This window comes from Palaemon carinicauda, chromosome 1, assembly GCF_036898095.1.
Source record: "Palaemon carinicauda isolate YSFRI2023 chromosome 1, ASM3689809v2, whole genome shotgun sequence".
Lineage (NCBI taxonomy): Eukaryota > Metazoa > Arthropoda > Malacostraca > Decapoda > Palaemonidae > Palaemon > Palaemon carinicauda.
The window spans coordinates 299200505-299220858 of record NC_090725.1 but is presented as its reverse complement, the minus strand read 5'-3'; the positions used below and the strand labels follow the sequence as shown (position 1 = coordinate 299220858).

At 37.2% G+C, this 20354-nt stretch overlaps 1 protein-coding gene across 2 annotated transcripts in view; it reads right to left on the bottom strand.

The window, feature by feature from the left end:
- The window catches only part of LOC137658048 (cytochrome P450 2L1-like), a 216513-nt gene that overhangs the window by 23604 nt on the left and 172555 nt on the right, over positions 1-20354 (bottom strand). The window contains exons 3-7 of one of the 2 annotated variants that reach the window (XM_068392769.1): positions 20320-20354; positions 12548-12766; positions 8235-8434; positions 2193-2307; positions 1347-1527 (exon numbers count right to left, since the gene is read on the bottom strand). The exon at positions 20320-20354 is cut by the window's right edge and continues 99 nt beyond it. In XM_068392769.1, the coding sequence (XP_068248870.1) occupies positions 1347-1527; positions 2193-2307; positions 8235-8434; positions 12548-12766; positions 20320-20354 (750 nt within the window). The remainder of the gene's footprint in view (positions 1-1346; positions 1528-2192; positions 2308-8234; positions 8435-12547; positions 12767-20319) is intronic. The other variant, XM_068392766.1, reaches the window with a different exon arrangement.

Here is a 20354-nt window from a genome sequence, read left to right as displayed (position 1 = left end):
TTCTGATTGATTGATTGATTTAGTTGTCTGGCATCTTGACACTGAACATCATTGAAGTCAATATTGTTTTTCTTATGAATAAAGAATAAGAGGGCATTCAACTTGAAACCATAGAAGCAAAGATGTCCTTATAAAATTTAAACAACTTTCAGATGACCTGGCACTGTATTCAGGTTGTCTTGATGACCCATACCTAAAGTAATCTTTGTTTTTGTTTGATTCATTTAAATTTACATTCCTTGAATATGCCATCCAAAAGTGAAACAAGCGTGTTAATCTCAGCTGCTCGTTTTAATGTTACCCACGTTTGGCAAATATGGTAGGGCTATAGCCTAAAAATTCTGTATAATTTTACTAGATTTTATTCTTCGAGGAAGTTTTTGCGGATACTTTGGACAATCAGCGGTACTGGACTCCCCTTCCATCCTATTAGTTCATAATACAAGGATCAACTTCGAAAACCCATGAAATATGAAAGGTTGTGTACTTTCATTTTCACTTCTTACTATTTTCCAGTTTAAGCAGACAATGGATCATATACATACATAGTTCATATATCTAGGAGGAAATTTCTTTTCTCAATATACACATGTTCTGGGATAGAATTGAGTTTCACAATGCTAACTGTTCATCATTACTTTCATTTATTTATGCTAATAATTCCAGGTGCTGTAACTTAAGAACCAATGATTAGGGAGTGTTGTGTAATATATTTTTTGTTAGCTAACCTGTTTGTGGATAAAAATGTAGAAAAAAAATATTGGTACTGTATTGTGTTACATGTCATTCTTAAACTTAAATGACACAACTAATAGTAAACCATCCACACACATCTAATTCTTTTAAGGTTTGTTTGTTAGTAATGTTTGCAAGTTTGAAATTAAAGAGTTCTGTGAATGCCTAGGGTATTTATATAATTAAAATTTGCATGCATTATCTCACTGTTGATTTTCAGTGTTTTTATATCAATAGCTTTTATGTCTTTTCAGACATGATGCTTTCATTCCTATATAATAGTCAATTTACTCCAAATTTTCACGGTTTTGTAACCGAATACAAATCTTACCCCAAAATATCACTCTTCAACCTTCCCAGAAACATCTACTTTGCAAATTTTATTTTCTGAATGCAAGAGTCTGGCAACCAGTGAATGCATGTGATGGGGAATACTTACCACTTTCTTAATGAACAACTAATTACTTTGTGCAAGCAAGTTAGTCTCCATTCATCAATACTTCTTTTAATGGTTTAGAATTCATGTGGAGCTTGAGCTTAGCATCCAATATTCAATTAATATCTTTCAATGCCAATTTTTTTCTCTACATAATTGAATAAAATGTACTTACTGATCTTTATGCTCCAGTGAAGGCAATGTATCCCTCATAACTGCACAATCGATTTCATTCTGCACTTTAGCTTGAATTTCAGGATACTTTGCCATGTAAGCAATGGCCCAACGAATTGTACTTGCCGTGGTATCAGTGCCAGCAACAAATAGATTCAGCATCATGACCTTCAAATTTTCAACTGAAAAAATTTATAGTGATTACCAAAAATGTTCCACATTACTAAACTTCCAAACATAAATTAAAGTACTCAGTAAAATTTAAATAACTTGAATTGAAAATGTTCTCTGCCATACATACCACTTGAATTTATTCACCTTTGTCCTTACTCCCAAAAATACTTTCTAAACCTCTGATATGAATTTTATTCTTCTATCAATTAAGTGTGCAAGATTACACAAATGTGGTGATTTTACATACCTATATCAACTGCATTCTTCAATAACACCAATATTATGTCCTTTGCCAAATATGCTATGTAATGCCAAAAACATGAAAGGAATAAACACATGCAGTAAGACTATTCTTACAAAAGAGGCTGCAGCAATAATCTGTAAACAGAAAAAGGATGATTGCTTCAAAGCCTGGTAGTCAGAGAAAATAAAGAACAAACCATGGTATATCTGACATCCTCATCACTTTAAATGTAAATAAGAACGTGGTGAACTGGTAGATTGTGTGGCTACCTTTGAAGAGGAGGGACTATCAACTTTATGAATGTGACTTGCCTGTCTGCCTGTCCCTCTCTCCCCTTCTATTATGGTCGTGCCAAGTGTATTTTGACCTCCAATTCCCCTGGCTTAACATAAGAAGTTTTTCACAAGGATGGATATATACAATACTCACTGGAATTTTCATCATATGGGTCTGATGTCAAGTCTGCCGTCTCAATCAAGTAAGCATCAATCAGACTCCTCGGGTTGTCTGGATCTAGATTTCTTTGATTATCTTCAATGGTTTTCTGAAAATTTCAAATGTTTTTATTCAATACCTATACTACACTACTCAATGATGAGACAATTATGTACATCTTTTATAGTTTAAACTGTAACCCCGTAAAAATTTTATATTGATACAGTATTAGTTAAAAACTGAAGAAAAATCTAGAGGTTGGTAAATATTCAGTCTAAATATAGATTCAAACTCCCTACACTGAAATATATTTATATAAAATTTAGGCTTCTCAAATCAAAATTATTGGCCTAGTTACCCTATTGGTTTGGTTTGAGACAAGCCCCTTAGGGGCTGTCAGAGCCCTTGACATTTAGTATTGTAAAAAATCTCTAATATTCACATTCTTCATCCAATCAACTCAAGCCTGATGTTTATACAGTATACAACAAAAACATTAAATTAAACAAATTTGTATCTGACCAAAACCCTAGCCATGTCTCCTCAAGGTGCCAGCAATCGACCAGACCACCATCTGTCTCCATCTCCCAAGCGTGCCGACACCAGGAAAGGTGCTAGAACCAAAAAGATCATCTTCCATCTAGTGAATATAATGGGAAGAGACAACAGACCTCAATGAAGCCAGAAAAAGTACCAGCGCGACAAACTACTCTGTTCTCACGTGTCTCTAACATCTGGAAGAGAGGTGCCAAAAGATGGCGACTGTCACAAAGAGGGCCAAGATCAGTCCAACTGATCTAGTTTCAGGAGATCATTGGAGGGGGAGTCTTAACACAATCCAATGTCACTTGTACAAACACTTGTACATGTCACCGGTCTTGGGTGAAGGACTGATACCGAAAGGCGAGGGGCATAGAGTAGGAAGTGACTAGATCGCTAAGGAGGGTGTGCCTGCGAATAATGAGGGTGTGACCACATACCCCAAAAGAAGCCAACAAAGAACCAGCACTACCAACTGCCACGCATCCCTCGTGTTTGGTGCCGAGAGAAAAATAGCTGCAGTAGCTGGTGCCTCAGTCCCGAGAGTGAGTGGCAAGATTGTCAATCTAATCTGGAGTGGACCTAACAGGGAAAAGCACCAGAACAATCATCTGGTCTCTTGACCATAACTGATTGGGGTTAAGATATTGCATCTCAATAGCACTAGCATAAACACCAGTGCTACTAAATACCACCCTTCTCTCAAGAATTACCGATGCCATGAGGAGAGGGGCATAAAGTAGGCAGCCCCTCATTCATTAAGAGGGAGTGATTGGACAGACCAACTGCTTTAGCATCAGGCAACATTGGGGATCATCATAACGCAACACAAAGTCACCAACACATGCTAACCCGACTAGCAATTGACTGGTGCCGAGAGGAAAAATGCAGCTCAAAGGCACCTGCAGAACCAATAGCAGTAATAAATGCCCCATCTTGTGTGAGTGACAGATGCAGAGAGGAGAGGGGCTATGAGTAGTTGATGATACAGTTATCAGGAGTGAATTAGTGGCATAATACAACACTCGCCCTTTAGCAAACACTGGGGAACAAACGCTAAACAGTCTATAAAGGATAACTAACCCATAACCATCCTTAGCTATACAAAGCCCAACCAATTCAAAGCCAAGCATATGACAACCTAATCCTAGCTCAACATTATGTACTTACAAAAAAGGCAGCCCCAACCCAATTGGGGAGCTGGTACCCACCAAGTCTCAGGTGTGACCACCTGCCTGCTGTCACCAATGGTTCCAAGAGTAATTTAGTCAAGAACCTGCGAGACATCCCTCAAATAAAGAAAGACGATGGAATGGAGTCAAGTAGACACCTTAAGCACTCTGGCGACAGGGTCATTCCTCAAAATCACCGGTGTAGCAACCCCCAATCACAGTGGGCTCTTGATACCTGACCTTCAGGAACACCAAGAAAGTAACTCACTTTTGATGTTAGAAAAAAAACCCTCTAAACGATGGCCTCGAGACCTTTCGAGAAAACAAAAAAGCACGAAGACGTCCCGAGAAAAGAGATCTTTCACAGGACAAAGCACTAACGCAAACTCCATGTTGCCCACAAAATCAGCCAAGAACATCGAGGGGAAGACCTAGGAAAGAAGTAAAAAGGCTTCAGTCTTCACTGCAAATTCTGTATAGATAAAGCAAAAGCAGGTTATATCCCCACTTGACTATGTAGCACAAGAGCGCCTGAACCTCACAAGCTCAAGACAGACACCAGGGAAACCAGGAAGAGACTTTGCCAAAACCATTGAAACAGATACCTCAACATTACCTTGAATTTTTATAAGTCTATATCTATATCTATATATACCTACCTCTCTCTAGTTCTTGTATCTACAAAAGGCTGCCTGCCTCATGAGAGATTGAACAGAAATCTTGGGGAGTCTCACCTTAATATGTAAGTCACATACCAAAATACACTTAAGACACAGGCCCCTGTCCGGGTAGAGAACGACCAAAAAAACTGCGATCTTAGACAAGGCAGGCCAAGAACTACAAAGACCTCAAGCATGGATACCACGTCTAAAGACGTCTGGGAAAAAACTTGCTGACTGGAGAACCTCCTATTAATCTCCGTGCAAAACCATGAGGTACAAGGAGATGCTGGAGGAAATGGGGGGGATAAAAGGGCTGACTAAGAAGACTGTTCCTTCCCGACAAACTGGAATTTCCAAGAGGATCTCCAAAAGGACGGAAAACTGTTCCTTCGAGGCTAAAAAGGGGCAAAGCCAGGAGACATCACTCTTGCCTGTAAGACTGACCCCACAAGAGAGACTGGAGGAAAGAGGAAATAAAATCCTAGAGCCCTTTCTCAGTCTAGCAAAACACCATATGAACCATCACAATGGGGACCCTGAAAAAGAGCAATGAAAACCTGACACTGACACTCAGAGGGGGAGTGGAGACCAAAACAACTCTGATAGGAACCACCTTAAAATGTCGGAGACCTGACCCAGGGTCCAACCAAGACTGGTCAACTTCTACAGGGAAACAGACATGAAGAGAACTTGAGAAAACTGGGGAACCACATAAGCCCTGACAACACCCCACACAAGATGCTCCAGAGAATGATTCCTCTCTCCAAGGGCTACCTGACTGAAATGCCATCGGATTCCAGAAGAGAAACCCTTTCCCAGGTCCGAGGGGTAGAACCAAAACAAACAGTCTGAAAGAACCGAAACAAGACCTGTCTCCAAATCAAGAGAGAAATTAAAACCAGGGAGGAGTGACAAGAGACTCGTCAAACACAAGATCCAAGGCTGATTAAGGGCCAGCATAGATGAAAATCATCCTGAGATAATCACCTGGGATCACTGGATCCGGAAGGCCAAGAAGCCAAAGAGGGACATCCACAGGGAGTGCTAACAGGCAAAACAGACTTCCTTGCTTGGAGAGAGTATTCCAGGCCCCTGGGGCCAACACCATTGCTACAGACAAACACCAAACCCAAAGCAACCCATCCCCTACACACCAAGCTGAGCCCTGATGCCTACCAGTACTAAGCCAGCACCTACCCCAGACCCCTTAACCATTATTTAAGCACTCTCCGGCGCTGATACAGCATAAAAAGGGTAACATTTTCAGGCACCCACCCATACCTGTTACATCCATCTAGCCGCATGTCATGTCAGGGTTCACAAGACCTCTGTACTCTTAGCGACAAAAAACTCCTTGGTCACAAGACCCAAGACTGACGAAGGGACAGCAAAAAGGAAAATAATACTAAGAATCACCTTGGATCAGTTGGATCATGATATAAAATTGACTTTACTTCAATTATTTTGAATTTCTATACATGTAGTAAGCAAAAAAAATAACATTAAGAACATCATTACATGACTAATATTTGAGTAGATGCGAGATAAATGAATCAAAATTTGCCATAATATTTAACCTCGTCTTATCTATGGTCATCTTTACATGTTAATAATGTACTGTAGTTCTCATCCCGATCATCAATAAAAGTTTCATTAATATGACTCCATTACTCACTAAAATTCACCAAATTTTCTACATCTAAAATTGCCCCTTTCTGAGAAATCTCCAGCAAACATTGAGATGACATCACTTTGCCAAACATCTGCACCTACACCAGCAGAATATGCTAGGGACCACAGTTGTGTTCTTATTCATTACTGACTAAATCAGATCTATGACTGATGCTAGCCATTCCATCATATCCTTTCATATTAGAGTTGTAGGGATCCCAATTTTTAGATTAAATGTTACCATACACAAAGAAAAAAATATTTCTACCTTGTGGTTTAGGGAAACTGCAAAAAAGTCTACAGATGTCAGTTGTGAACTAATATAACACATCTACCTCATTAGACATAGATTGTGACGTAAAAGTTAAAAATCTTCCAAATCAAAGGTTATCTTCCTATAACTTGTGGGAAACTTCAGCATAAGACTTTATTATATAAAGAATCTCTGCTTTCAGTTCCAAAGACCTTTCAGCTTTTGGTTTAACACTCATTTGAATTATATTTGGGGGCATAATTTCACAGTTGGTACACAATCAGGTCCTAAACTTCCTTTGTCCATACACTTACTGTAACTATATCACTCACCCTCCCAAGAGTAGTGACAGTGAAGACCAAGGATGACACCGGACAAAGAGCATGTGTATCGATGCTAGACAACATTCATCAAATAGTCTACTAATAGCGAGTAGACCAGCAGTTGGATGTAGGGGCACATGGTTTGATTATTTTGCCTAGTATTTCAAAGTATAGCAGCCAATACTTCAAAGGTACTTAGTTGAAACTACACTTGGAGAATCTTTAGCTAAGGAGGCCTTACTGTATTTAAAAGTATCCATCAGGTAAAATAAATTACCGTATATCTGTAAAGATTAGCGTTTACGATTCCCTGCGGAATTCCTTTGGAGTCAAACCCAATTGCCATGAATAAGGAAGGCCACATATACACACACAAAGGCTGAACCAAATTGAAGAAATAAATATCCATTCTCATGGAAGAGTCAGGAGGGCATTCTCCCTCTTCAACATGCGGAACTATGTCCGCACAGAAAAGGCAAGTCACAGAAAAGATTGAGAAGACTGAATGGCTAGGGATGCCAAAATGGGAATGAACAAAGACTTATACCAACTCTACTTAATGGAAATGAATCATGCAACATCTGAACAAGAGAAAAATTGTTAAAAATGCTTTAGCAAACTGTTGTACGATAAAACGGCTCACTTATTTTGCTTGAATACATGCAGCCTAGCCATTCTTTTTGTAATACGTACAATATCCAACCAATTCCTGAAAAGAGACAGAAGATCAATCGCAGTTGAACTAGTATATTTTTTTTAAAAGGACTTTAAAGCATCTGTGGTCTCTGACATCACATCTTCATAGAATACAAGTAGCAATCATCCATAATATTTCTTCTTCATATAACAGCCAAAATTACAGTGTATCTTGATGCAATATCAATTTCATAATACAGTAACATCTCGCTATCAATGCGAGTTCATAGAATCATAATACACTCCCACAAATTTTATTTGGACCAGCTCCGTAAGAATCGAAGAATGATTCTCAGGGCTGGATAACCTTCCCTTTTAATAATAATATACCCTAATCCACTTAAAATAATGTACCACCTTCAAGAAAAAACCGACATCCAAGAAAAGTAAAGAAAAAAAAAAAACCAAGATAAAACTTAGGATTGGTTACAAATTACTAAGGTAGCAACTGAATAGTCTTGAGATTAGGAAAAAAAATTTAAAAGGTGTGCAGTCTTGTCTTGCGTAATGGACACCCAGCTCTAAAGTGCAGTAATAAGATATTTACAAATACGAGAATGCATCATCCATTTCCAACCAAATGATAAAGAAAGAAGCCAGTAGTTTGATCATTCATAAAATAATTTTGTGGTGCTTCCATTATATTTTACATGCATCAATGTAGAAAACTAGTAGATCATCAAATAAAAAATACAAGAAAAAATATTTGGATACCTTACCTGAAAATAATTAGTAATTTCTTCTGTTAAATCATATATTTCCATAAGCCCCAGCCTTCGTTTTAATGATACGGGGATAATTGGAACAGTCCATTCAAACATATCTAGCCACCTAACAGGACCATCCAAGGCTCTTACCATATCACTGATCATTTTGTTGAATTTGATCACTTCTTCACCATCTATCTCATAGCGCTTACCTGTAAGCAAGCTACATATTTTAATGGAATAAGGACAAATATACAAGTTCTTTTTTGGGGGGGACAATGTGCTCTGGGGTCTCCAAGGACTTTCCTGTAAAAGGCTAAAAAGGGATTTTGACGAAGGAAAAATCTATTTCTGGGGAGAGACCTGTGACGGCCGGTGAAAAGGGTCCTTCTTTACACTTTTCTAATATAAATCTTCCAAATATACTAGAGAAAGATAAAAGCATGGAATGCAGAGGTTACAACCCTCGCACGAACACCTTGTTGGTGTCGTGTATTTAACAAGGGCGTGTGTAAACCACTATTCACAGGCTGTCTTCCATTTAGATAATCCCTTCATCAAAGACACATTACCGAAGAAATACTGTAGTCTCCCTTGCTCTAAACATATGGTTTCAACATGCAAAGTAACATTGGAGAAAACCAAAGTTTCAGGTGCTATTGAACAAGTCACAGCACCCCCAATGCCGACATCATCGCCCAATGTCATTACTTTGAACCAAATACACTACTGAAGACATTGCTACTTGCACACTAGCTTGCACCAAGAATCAAACACTCATTGTTCAGCTCTAATTAAATAAGAAACCTATGTCTACTTTTAAGCAACAAGAACCAAGTTCTGATAAGTTATCTTCTATTCCAAGTAATAGTATCAACGTAATAGGGGGCACTGATTTATTGTTCAAGCTTGCCTTTGATGGTTTTTTATGAGATAGCCTTGTACAGCATATGTTGCATTTCATTCCACTGTTTTCTTAAAAACCTGGAGGAGTTTTAAAATTTGTATCTTACCACATATCCCAGTTTTATGAACTTTTATTCCCATTTTATTTTACAATATTAAAAGTTCTTAGAGCATAAAGCCTTGCCATATATTTTTGGCAAACAGTATTTTTTTCATATACTGTCCTAGTCAATCAAACCAGAGTTTGTTCTATTCAACTGCTGGTTTATATATATAGGCCCGAGTACTATCAAGTTTAGCTTTTCGATCTTGTGAAATTAAAGCTCTCTTGATGGATCTTGGTGTTTATGGAGGTGCAGACCATAATAGTAGGTTTCCTTTTTTTATGAAGACTGCATATTTAATAGCTGCAAAGTTATGTTATTTTGCGCAAGTTACCAAGATGAGGAGCTTTTCAGCACTTGGAGAATCAATAATGTTACTCCATTAAGTAAATGTGTTTCTGGTAGCTCAAGTCCAACTGATTATTATAAGAAATATCTATCAACATGAACACTTGAATAACAAGACAGAAGAGGATGAAACAGGGTAAATGTAAAGTTCTTCAATAAAAAAAAATCATATGCAAAAGTCATGTTGCAAAAAAAAAAAAAAAAATGAATAGGTGATGGGCATTTAATCACAGACTTTTTTGCAGTTGATGCATACAGAAAGCCCTAATGTTTATTCCCACATTCCCAGGGGTAGTAATATTAAGAAATATCAAAATTCATCTCTAAAGTCACAGTAGGGTAAATTGAGAGAGAGAGAGAGAGAGAGAGAGAGAGAGAGAGAGAGAGAGAGAGAGAGAGAGAGAGAGAGAGAGAGAGAGACATACTGTAGGTATGAACCCCTTTTAATCCTTTTCATTATTAGATTTTCTATGCAAAGGGTTCATCACTGAATAGTTTAGACTGTAAGCTATTAAAGTTTTCATGTATATTTATTTTTCATTACTGCATTGTGGATGGTGAGAAATTGCATGGAGCAAGGGCAGGTTGAAAACGTCGTGATGCGCACAGCAGTACTAATCATAAGTGAAACATTAAAATTTTATTGGTATATCTCATTGCTTATAACCGAAACCCTCAAGGAGGAGGTCTGACTATATGTTTTGGAATGGAGGTCTGACTGTAAATGTTTGGGAACTGATGTCAGTCCAAGAAAGAACTACAGTATAAAGATTTTCATAGAATCAGGAGGCTGTCTGTTGCTTCAGGAGAGGTGGATTCTGTTTGAGATTTCTCCTTACAGTGACTGTTCCCATTATGAAGTTCCTTTAGGAGAGAATTTGTTGTTCTCCCCATTCTATCTGTTGGGCTCTATTATTCTAGTATAAAGCTCTGGACAGAATGAACCTTGCATAATATCTTTCAAAGATCCTAAAGATTTTCCAGGATCTCCAAGTGGACTTCTTACAATGAAAGAACCACAAGCTTCCACTACACATGGCTCCAAATGTAGATTCCTAATCAATGGGAAGAGATACCTTGAACCTGGACAATGTAGATTCCTAATCATTGGGAAGAGATACCTTGAACCTAGACAATGTAGATTCCTAATCATTGGGAAGAGATACCTTGAACCTAGACAATGTAGATTCCTAATCATTGGGAAGAGATACCTTGAACCCAGACTAGAACAGATGTGTGTGTTTCCTACAAGTGAAATTGAAGGCTTTAAATATCCTTCATGACTTTTCAATGACAATTGTGCTGAATAGCCCCTGCCATACACTGCTCCAACATCGAGACCATAGATACACCCTCTGGTTAGTAGACCTGAATCGTTAAGTAGAGTCAAAATCTTTGATTCCTTCATTCTGACCCAGACTTTGATTCTATCGCATAAATATGGTAGGGGATATTCAGCTCATGACATGCCCTATTCTATGAACTGTCATGTGATGTTTCCACGAGACAATTCAAGTCCAGGTGAAATGCATGGATGGCCCTACTGAGGGATATGCCAGAAAACACCAAACTTTAGAATCTGCATGGATTTGGACCAACTTGTTTCACAAGATTAACCAGTATTTTTATTGACAATAACCATCTCCAGCAATCCCTTCAGTATCCTGGTGATTTCAGCATTAGAAGTGCTATGGCAAATTCAATAGCGCATAAACTAGCGGGTCTCCCTTATACTCACCCAGTTTTTGCACATTGAAACACTAAGGGGGACCTAGAACATGGTAGAAAATATTTCTTTGGCAAGTTATGTTATATTGAAATCTCTGTTCTAGCCTTTTACAGAAAATCTTGGAAACAATACAGCATGTCCCAGAGAAGTTTTACCTTGGTCAAAATCTCGTTTTATTTTTTTTTTAATGTTCTAGTGCTACAACTTCAAGAAAAAAATATTAATTTCATAGAGCTCAGTGGCTAATACTATTTTAGTCTAATTAAAACATTGGATTTCTGTTGCTAATGATTAAGTCCTCGGGTTGCAACTGATATCCATTTCTAAGACTAAGTTGATTACTGATGCTAGTTGAAACTCACCTAAATACAATACTGTACTAGTTTACTCAAGTACCTAAATCAATCTCCTATGCTAATACATATAGTAAAGTATTAATTTAGAACATAAAAAATTTTATAACATGGAAACAACTTCTAAAAACGACAGGGATGCTATAAATATAGAATCATATGACACTAAAGATTATACAATTCCTTTCATGGAAGCTGCATTTTATCTATTAAACAAAGTAAAAACTGTTGTAACCTGAGAACTTACTGGATCTAAAATTTGAAAAATGTAAGCAGAATTTTATTATTGACTTACACAAGCTAAAATAGTTCTGATAGAAATATAAACAAAATCAACTGAGTATACATACGAGATTCACATTTTGTACATGAACAGCAACACTTTCTGGATAAAAAAAAAGTCTAAAACAAATCAATTGAATTAATGTGGCAAGAAAGTTGCCTGGAAGACTTGCTAAAAATCAGCTTTCATTGGCTGATATACTGGTTACTATTCATACCACTGGTTTCACATTGTTTGATAATGAGATATTTGTTGGCAAGTCTGAAGACTATACAGTACTGTATATTTAAGAGGGTTCTTTTCCTTGTGAAAGCCTAATCCCTTAATCTTTATGTTTGGATGTTAAAGATTCATTGAACAACCTACAAAATGCATTGTCTTGCTTTACATAAATAAGCATAGATGTTGACTACAAGTTGCTTTGTTTATCAACAATATAGAAGTAGAAACTTAAAATCAACTCTAACCAAAAACAGACGTACTTTGTTTTTTTAAGTCTACAGTATATAAAAGCAAAACTTGAATTAATTACTTTTTAATTCACTACATATACAGTAAAAAAAAGTTTATTCATAATTTGGTAAACTCATTTTTCAACTTACCACTAATCATTTGCCAGATAACATTCAGAATAGCAGCATTAAGGGACCAAGGAACAATTTGAGGTTCATCTGTGCATTTCCTGAAACTTTGGACCAGAGCATGTGCTTCTTCCTGAATGGCATCACCAAGATATGTTTTCCCCATTCCAAGGTCCTTCAGGTGTCGCAGGGCAAAACGGCGGTTTTTGGCCCACACAAATCCGTTTGAACTGAAGATACCTAATATAGGAATATTTTTGTTTTAATTTCAATTTAAAAAGTCTTTGAGGAATTACTAAAACAAAGCTCGTCATCATCATGGCTACAAATGAAAGAATTTGGTAAAATTGCACAAGATATAATTATTTTGTTTTTAAATTGAATGATTATGTTACAAAATTGATAAGAACCAGCTTATCAAAGAATACAGAAATTACTATACTGTATTACATTCAACTTCGAGTTAGGTTAAGATAAAATTGGATGTTGAAGTAGCAAAATGCAAGATTTGAAGTAAATTTATTAGAAAAAAAATGACCTAAGATTAAAAAGAAAACCATTGATAAAAGTATTAGTAAAAACAATATGAAATAGAAAAATAAAGTACTGTATGTGAATCTTGAATGATGAAAATTCAGTTGCATTTTTCCATAATTTGAGCATTATTGTCAGTGTGATTAAAAACAGGTCTAAGGTAGACAGAAAACTAGAATAAGGAAGATGAACTAGTAAAGTCTTTGATTCATAGTCAAGCAGCCGACAAGAGTAAAGTCATCTGGTGATCTGATAAAAGAAATAATAGGGATAGTGGATGTTTACTAAAATTACAGAAGAGCACAAAAGCTGTGGATTTTAACCATTTTTTCTAAATGACTTATGAAAGCTCATAAAAGTGTTCTTTAAGAAATAAAAAGGGAAAAATTGTGGTATACTACATATGGAACCTAAAACTTGGCATAGAAATATGACAAATTTGTAATAATTTGCATTTTTCCTAGCATACAAACTTTATTATTATTATTATTGTTTGCTAAGCTACAACCCCAGTTGGAAAAGCAGGATGCTATAAGCAAAAGGGCTTCAACAAGGAAAATAGCCCAGTGAGGAAAGGAATTAAGCAAACAGAGAATAGTAATAACCAATTAAAATTAAAGTATTTAAAGAATATTAACAACAATAAAATAAATCATGTTCGATGAATAACTTCACATTGATCTGTGGACACCAAAATAAAAGGGGATACACAGTAAAGTTTCTTCTGATTTGGGTTTTCAGGTGAAAAGGCCCTGGAAGTAGACTTTTTTCTTTGACGTAAAGAAAGTGGAATAGGTTAAAAACTGAAAATACTTGGGTAGATTACAAAACTGCTGCGTGTCAATATAACTACCTACTAAGGAAAAAAAAGTGAAAACTATATGAGAAAGATCCTCGAAGCAGCAACAGACAAAAATACGTTATATCGTCTTCTGAATGGTATAATGGGAAATCTAAAAGAAAAGAAGCTACCTGATGGATACAGTGACCAGGAACTAGCAAATAATTTTCTAGTATTCTTTAAAAACAAAATTGAAAACATTACCAGGTCATTTGTAAATACTCAACTTCAGATTAATGATACACCAGACGCAGAGACAAAATTAATACGATTTAACATAAGATGACATCACCAGAATCATCAAGAGAGCAAAGAAAAACTGAGCGATGGATCCTATGCCAATATCTGAAGTAATTGGAGAGAGAGACTTTTCTAGTCTTGCCAAAGTAATAATGAGAATAGCAAATGCAAGCACTGATGAATGTAAGTTTCCTAAATCTGAAAAATGGCTATAGTCACACCAGTTCTGAAAAATGCACTGGACCACCAGGAATTAAGCTCACATAGACCTATTTCGAATCTATCCTTTGTCTCAAAAGTGCTTGAATATGTAATTCTTGAACAACTAGTCAGCCACTTAGAAGTAATAGAAGCTTTGCCTGACAACCAATCGGCTTACAGAAAACTATACTCTACGGAGACAGCCATCTACTGTGTTGTAAATGATATGCTAGAAATGATGGATGAAAATAAATGTGGTATTTTAATATTGCTCGATCTCAGTGCTGCTTTTGATGCAGTTGTGCATGAACTGCTACTAAATGATCTACGGTCCATCGGCGTTGAAGATAAAGCTTTTGAATACCTAAAAGACTACTTGGTTGGTAGAAATTACTGTGTACAAATTGGAAACTCCTATTTATCATATGAACCCTTAAACAGAGGGGTACCCCAGGGGAGTGTACTTGGCCGAATCTTATTCTGCATCTATACCATTGATCTATCGAAAATACTACAATGGCAGGGCGTGAAGTTTGAAACTATTTGCAGATGACACACAATTTTACTTCTCCATAAATGATATACATGACACTACTGAAACTCTAAACCGAATCCTTGATAGTGTCAGAGAATGGATGGCATTTAAACAACTAAAATTAAATGAGAACAAAACTGAATTCATGGTGGTGGGCAAGAGAAACAGCGTGAGAAACTTAGGTGATATTCAAATTAACATAAATAATGACTCGGTGCCTATATCTAGTAAAGTTCGAGATCTAGGTGTATTTCTTGACTGTAACATGTCTCTAAATGCCCAAATAAATAATGTAATAAAAACTTCTAGTTATCATTTAATATTGCATTTATAAAAAAGTACCTGGACAAAAATTCTGTAAAGAAACTTGTGATAAACTGCATTATTATCAGGATTGACTACTGCAACTATCTACTACAATTTACCAAAAGTGCAACTTAAGAAATTACAAAACATAATAAACAGAGGAGCAAGACTGATAAAAGTTGTCCCACCTAGAGAAAGGATCACTAATTGATTTACACTGGCTACCGATTAAAGCGAGAATTGAATTTAAAATATGTACAATAACCCACCAAGTTATCAGAACAGGGCATCCAAAATACTTAAGAGAATTGCTACATATTGCACAGCTAACAAATCATGTTGACACGAGAATAGTTACAGATGGCTTCAAACTATTGGAACCTAGATATATGTCTACTGTAAGCTCCAGAACCTTTAAATATGCAGCCCCGAGACTATATGATAAGCTCCCACGAAACATTCAAATGATTGAACACATTAAGGCTTTCAAGAGGAAACTGAAGACTTTCTTATTTCATGAGTCTTTTGACAGTGACGATTTAACAATAAATGAAGAATATGAGACATGAAATGTTAAATACTCTGAACGAATAAGATAAAACAACAGTGGAGGTCCTGTAGAGAGTGAGGTTCCCCTGCTGTATGGGACCAGAAAATCAGCCATCAAAGTAAGTAAAGTTAAGATAAAAAAAAAAAAAAAAAAAAAAAAAAAAAAAAAAAAAAAAAAAAAAAAAAAAAAAAAAAAAAAGTCAGATCCCTGGTTTCAGCCCTCCTGTCTCAGATCATGATGATAATCTTAGGAGATAATAGGTCCCTCCCTCTCATAACTCAATAGGGGGGGGGGGTGTTCTCCTAGGAGACAGGTCTGCCCTCTAGAAGCCTTAGTAAAGAGGGCATCAATATTTCCTATGGGGTTAAAGACATCTAGCTATCTAAAAAAAAAGGGCCAGATTTAAAATCTAGAACTAGATTTAAACTTCCATGAAAGAGACAGGATCAGTTACTCAAAATTGTTAAACAGTCCGTATTTGAGGAGAAACAGTCTTGGAAAAAGCTCAACCCAAACTATAGAATAACCCTAAGTCTAATGGTTCTACTTGACCTGAATAGTTCCTATTCTGTTGACTTAACTTCCCAGGGAAGATATCAGTTAGATTTCTATTGTGACATGTCAAGCAAAGTTACTGCGACTTTATCCGGGGGATTGCTTACAACACACTTTATTCGGCCCGGCGGTCTTCTCGGCTTCATCATGAGAAGTTCCAGTACTGAGGACAAGTTTTTATGAGAATTTGTGGTGGCCATATGACTCCTTTGGATCTCCTGGTCTTGTACTCTGGAGTAAGAGAGAGGATATCGACCATTACCGTAGTATAAGTTAAAACGGTGGCTAACAAAATATCTGGCAAAATTAAATGATCCATGAGAGGAAGTCACTTAAGGCCAAGATTTTCTTGTCAAAAGGTATGGAGAAACTAGCATTCATAGGTAGTAGGTTGGCCAGGGCACCAGCCACCCGTTGAAATACTACTGCTAGAGTGTTATTGGGTTCTTTGACTGGCCAGACAGTACTACATTGGATCCTTCTCTCTGGTTAAGGTTCACTTTCCCTTTGCCTACACATACACTGAATAATCTAACCCATTCTTTACAGATTCTCCTCTATTCTCATATACCTGACAACACAGATTACCAAACAATTCTTCTTCGCCCAAGTGGTTAACTACCGCACCATAATTGTTCAGTGGCTACTTTCCTCTTGGTAAGGGTAGTAGAAGAGAGACTTTAGCTATGGTAAGCAGCTCTTCTAGGAGGAGGACTCCAAAATCAAAACATTGTTCTCTAGTCTTCGGTAGTGCCATAACCTCTGTATCATGGTCTTCCACTGTCTTTTGTTAGAGTTCTCTTGCTTGAGGGTACACTTGGGCACACTATTCTTATTTCTCTTCCTCTTGTTTTGAAGTTTTTATAGTTTATATATGAAATATTTATCTTAATGTTACTATCCTTAAAATATCTTATTTTTCCTTGTTTCCTTTCCTCACAGGGCTATTTTCCCTGTTGGGGCCCATGGGGATCTTGCTTTTCCAACTAGGGTTGTAGCTAAGCAATTAATAATAATAATAATAATTATAATAATAAATAATTATAATAATAATAATTATAATAATAATAATAATAATAATAATAATAATAATAATAGTAATACCTGGTTCTTACTCAAGGATAGTGACGATTGCTTTCTAACTCTGTGATGACTATTCCATGAAGGGGGAAATCTGGTCTAGGCCTGCTCGTGTACCTCCATTGCCAGGACACCCAACGGGTTAAGGCATATCCTTTTGCTCTAAAGTCCATTATCAAGAAGTTACTTCTTTATCTTTCCCAGAAAGGCTTACCAGACTCTCTACAATCAGAAAGGAAGTACTGAAGTCCTGTAACTGATAGATGGGGAAGACAGGAGGTCAAACTTTTCAACTTCAAATTGAGCATTAGTCTTAATTGTCATGCCCCCCATACATTAATTGGAAGCAGAAGGTTCCTCTGAAAGGGAACGAGTTCTGCGTAGTTATAGTACTCTGATGCTTAACACACTCATACCCAAGATATTAATTATTTTCCTAAAGTAGAGTTCTGCCATCCAAAATATTTTTTTTTTTAATAGAAAAAAACAACTAAAAAGGGCTGGATGGAGAGGAATAAAAGGGGCCCATATTTGTGTCACAATCTTGTATCTGGACAGGGGTGAAAGTTTAAAAAAAAAAAAAAAAAAGTCGTCCTCTGAAAAAGTAGCATATCAGAGATCTTCCTTGAGGTAGATCTCGAGCCCTTGCCAGAAGTCTTGTGGTAACAATCGGCCTAAATATCTAATGAATATTTTTCAAGCAAACTAAATATAAAAGAGGAGAGGGATCCAAAAGAATTCTCACCTCCCACAGGTTTTGTCAACCAATACTACAATGCTGCGGGAACTGGACGGTCAAACCAGGTTCCTTTCCTGTCCCCACCCGGTATTAGGATACTCCTGTGAAAGCGGTGGTCTAAATCTATGGGCTTATCGAATTAGATTGAAATCCTCATCAAAATAAGAGGTAATCTATGCTAACAGATAAGTGTCCCTGGCCTGTCAGTGGTAAAGATGGTAGCTCTGAGGACCTACCAGCCTTAAGCGAGTTTTCCAATGCCGACACTTGTGTATTCAGAAAATCGAACATGTATCTAGACTGGTTTGAAAGTGCAACATTGTACTTGTGTCTATGGCTTTGAGACTGTGGAACGATAAGTGTCAAAAGCATACTGTCCATTAGTGGCTTACCCCACGAGGAGGCTCATCTAATCCATCCAAACAACATATTTGACTTCAGTATCTTAATAAAGTGTGAGGCTTTTGAGCCTGGCATTGGGACCTGAAGGAGGGACACATCAGCAGAGATAGAAATTGAGTGCAAAGAGGTTCTCTGGAGTCATTATGATGTCGTAATTTGGTTGCTTTGCTTTAATGGTAAGGGAGTTCTTAACTCTTCCTCGGACATCCTTCCTTTCCTTTGTATCATTTATATTGGGACAGGAAAAGGTGGTGTCTAGCCGACTCTCGTTAAAAAAAAAAAAAGTTTGCCTCTAGCAAAACCGAGTGGGGTGGGAGAATACAAGTCTCACTCAGAGTTCAGTTTACATTGCAAGAGAGGGCTATAAAATTTCTACTACATAGAATGCCTACGGCGTGGGCCACATTTACGTCTTCTAGCGAAAGTTACTTCGTCTGTCAGAGGGGGGAGTGTGACTCATGGGAAGAGGGAAAACTTTGCTCGTCTCTTATCCATTTTTTGTACCTGCAAGTAATTCCGAACTCAACCTATGGGAGGAGAAGGATTTCTCTGAGGTAGGCCATTAAGAGTGCCTCCTACAAGGATTGTGTCTATGACGTCTAATTACAGTTACGTAATCTGCTGCAGGTGGGGGTGTCACTCAAGGCACTGTTAATGTTGTAGAGGCTGTTTGACTGTGACATAATCTGCTGCAGATGGGGGTGTCAATCAAGGCACCATAAATGTTGTAGAGGCTGTTTGAATGAAGAACTTCCAGTAATTTGAGCATTCAGTAAGCATTGTCAATGTTGAAGAGGCAGAGCAGTGAGTGCAAGTAATGTTAAAATATCGAATATTCTTTTTCAATTATCAACTTATTTCCGTTATTGTACTTTTTTAATCATCTACCCGAGATAAAATGGCATTCTGTAAAATGCATGATTTTAACATTATGAACATCAGGGCAGAAGCTATGGTTGTTATCCAAGTGTAATTAAAATTTCAGGGCATTCATGACACCATATACTGTAATAAGGGGAGATTCTCACTACATAAAAGATGCTAAAGTCTTAACTCCTGTGGGAAGATGTCACAGTAAAGTAAAAATCTTGTCAAACTTCCTGCAACAAGAAAAATCTTTCTCCCTTTGAAAGGAGGTCCTCTCCCTACAGTAATTATATGGCGATTCTTTTGAACATCTCTTGTCTAGGCAAGAGGGGCAAAAAGGATGTGTATGTCTGCCTGGCTCAAAGGCTGCCACAATGGTAAGAACGTAAATACACAGATTTATTAAGACATAAAGCACTCACTCGTAACTCGGAGATAATGATTAGCAACTCAAGTGACCGTGAATAAATACATAAACAAGTCAAGAGCGAACACTAAAAAGGTAGGCGAGATGAATCCGAAGGCTCGACCGTAGAGAGCAAGTGACAGCATGTGACCGACAGTGTTGTAGGGAGGCAAGGTGAGTAAGAACCCTCTTGCTCCCTGCACATGCACCATGGTTGGCCAGCAACAAAACTTGGTGTGATCAAACCAATTACTTGACTGGCCGGTCGTAGAAAACATGAATAGCAGTTACCCATATAAATAAATCTGAAGTTTGTATCGGCGTGGGAATAAATACAATTCCGAGTTACCTAGATAGATGACTCCAGTATTGCCATGTGCCTTTTTTCAAAATGAATGTGTCAATTGCCTTTCATTTACTAGGTCCTGCAGGAGGCGGGGAGATCTGCTGAAGGCTCTGACACTGGCTTATGCATTTCTTGGTCAAATATGAGCATCGGGGAAAATAGTAAATCTATCAAAGTTCAAGTTGACTTACCTACTTCCCTGAAAAATGCAGTGGATTTGAAACTG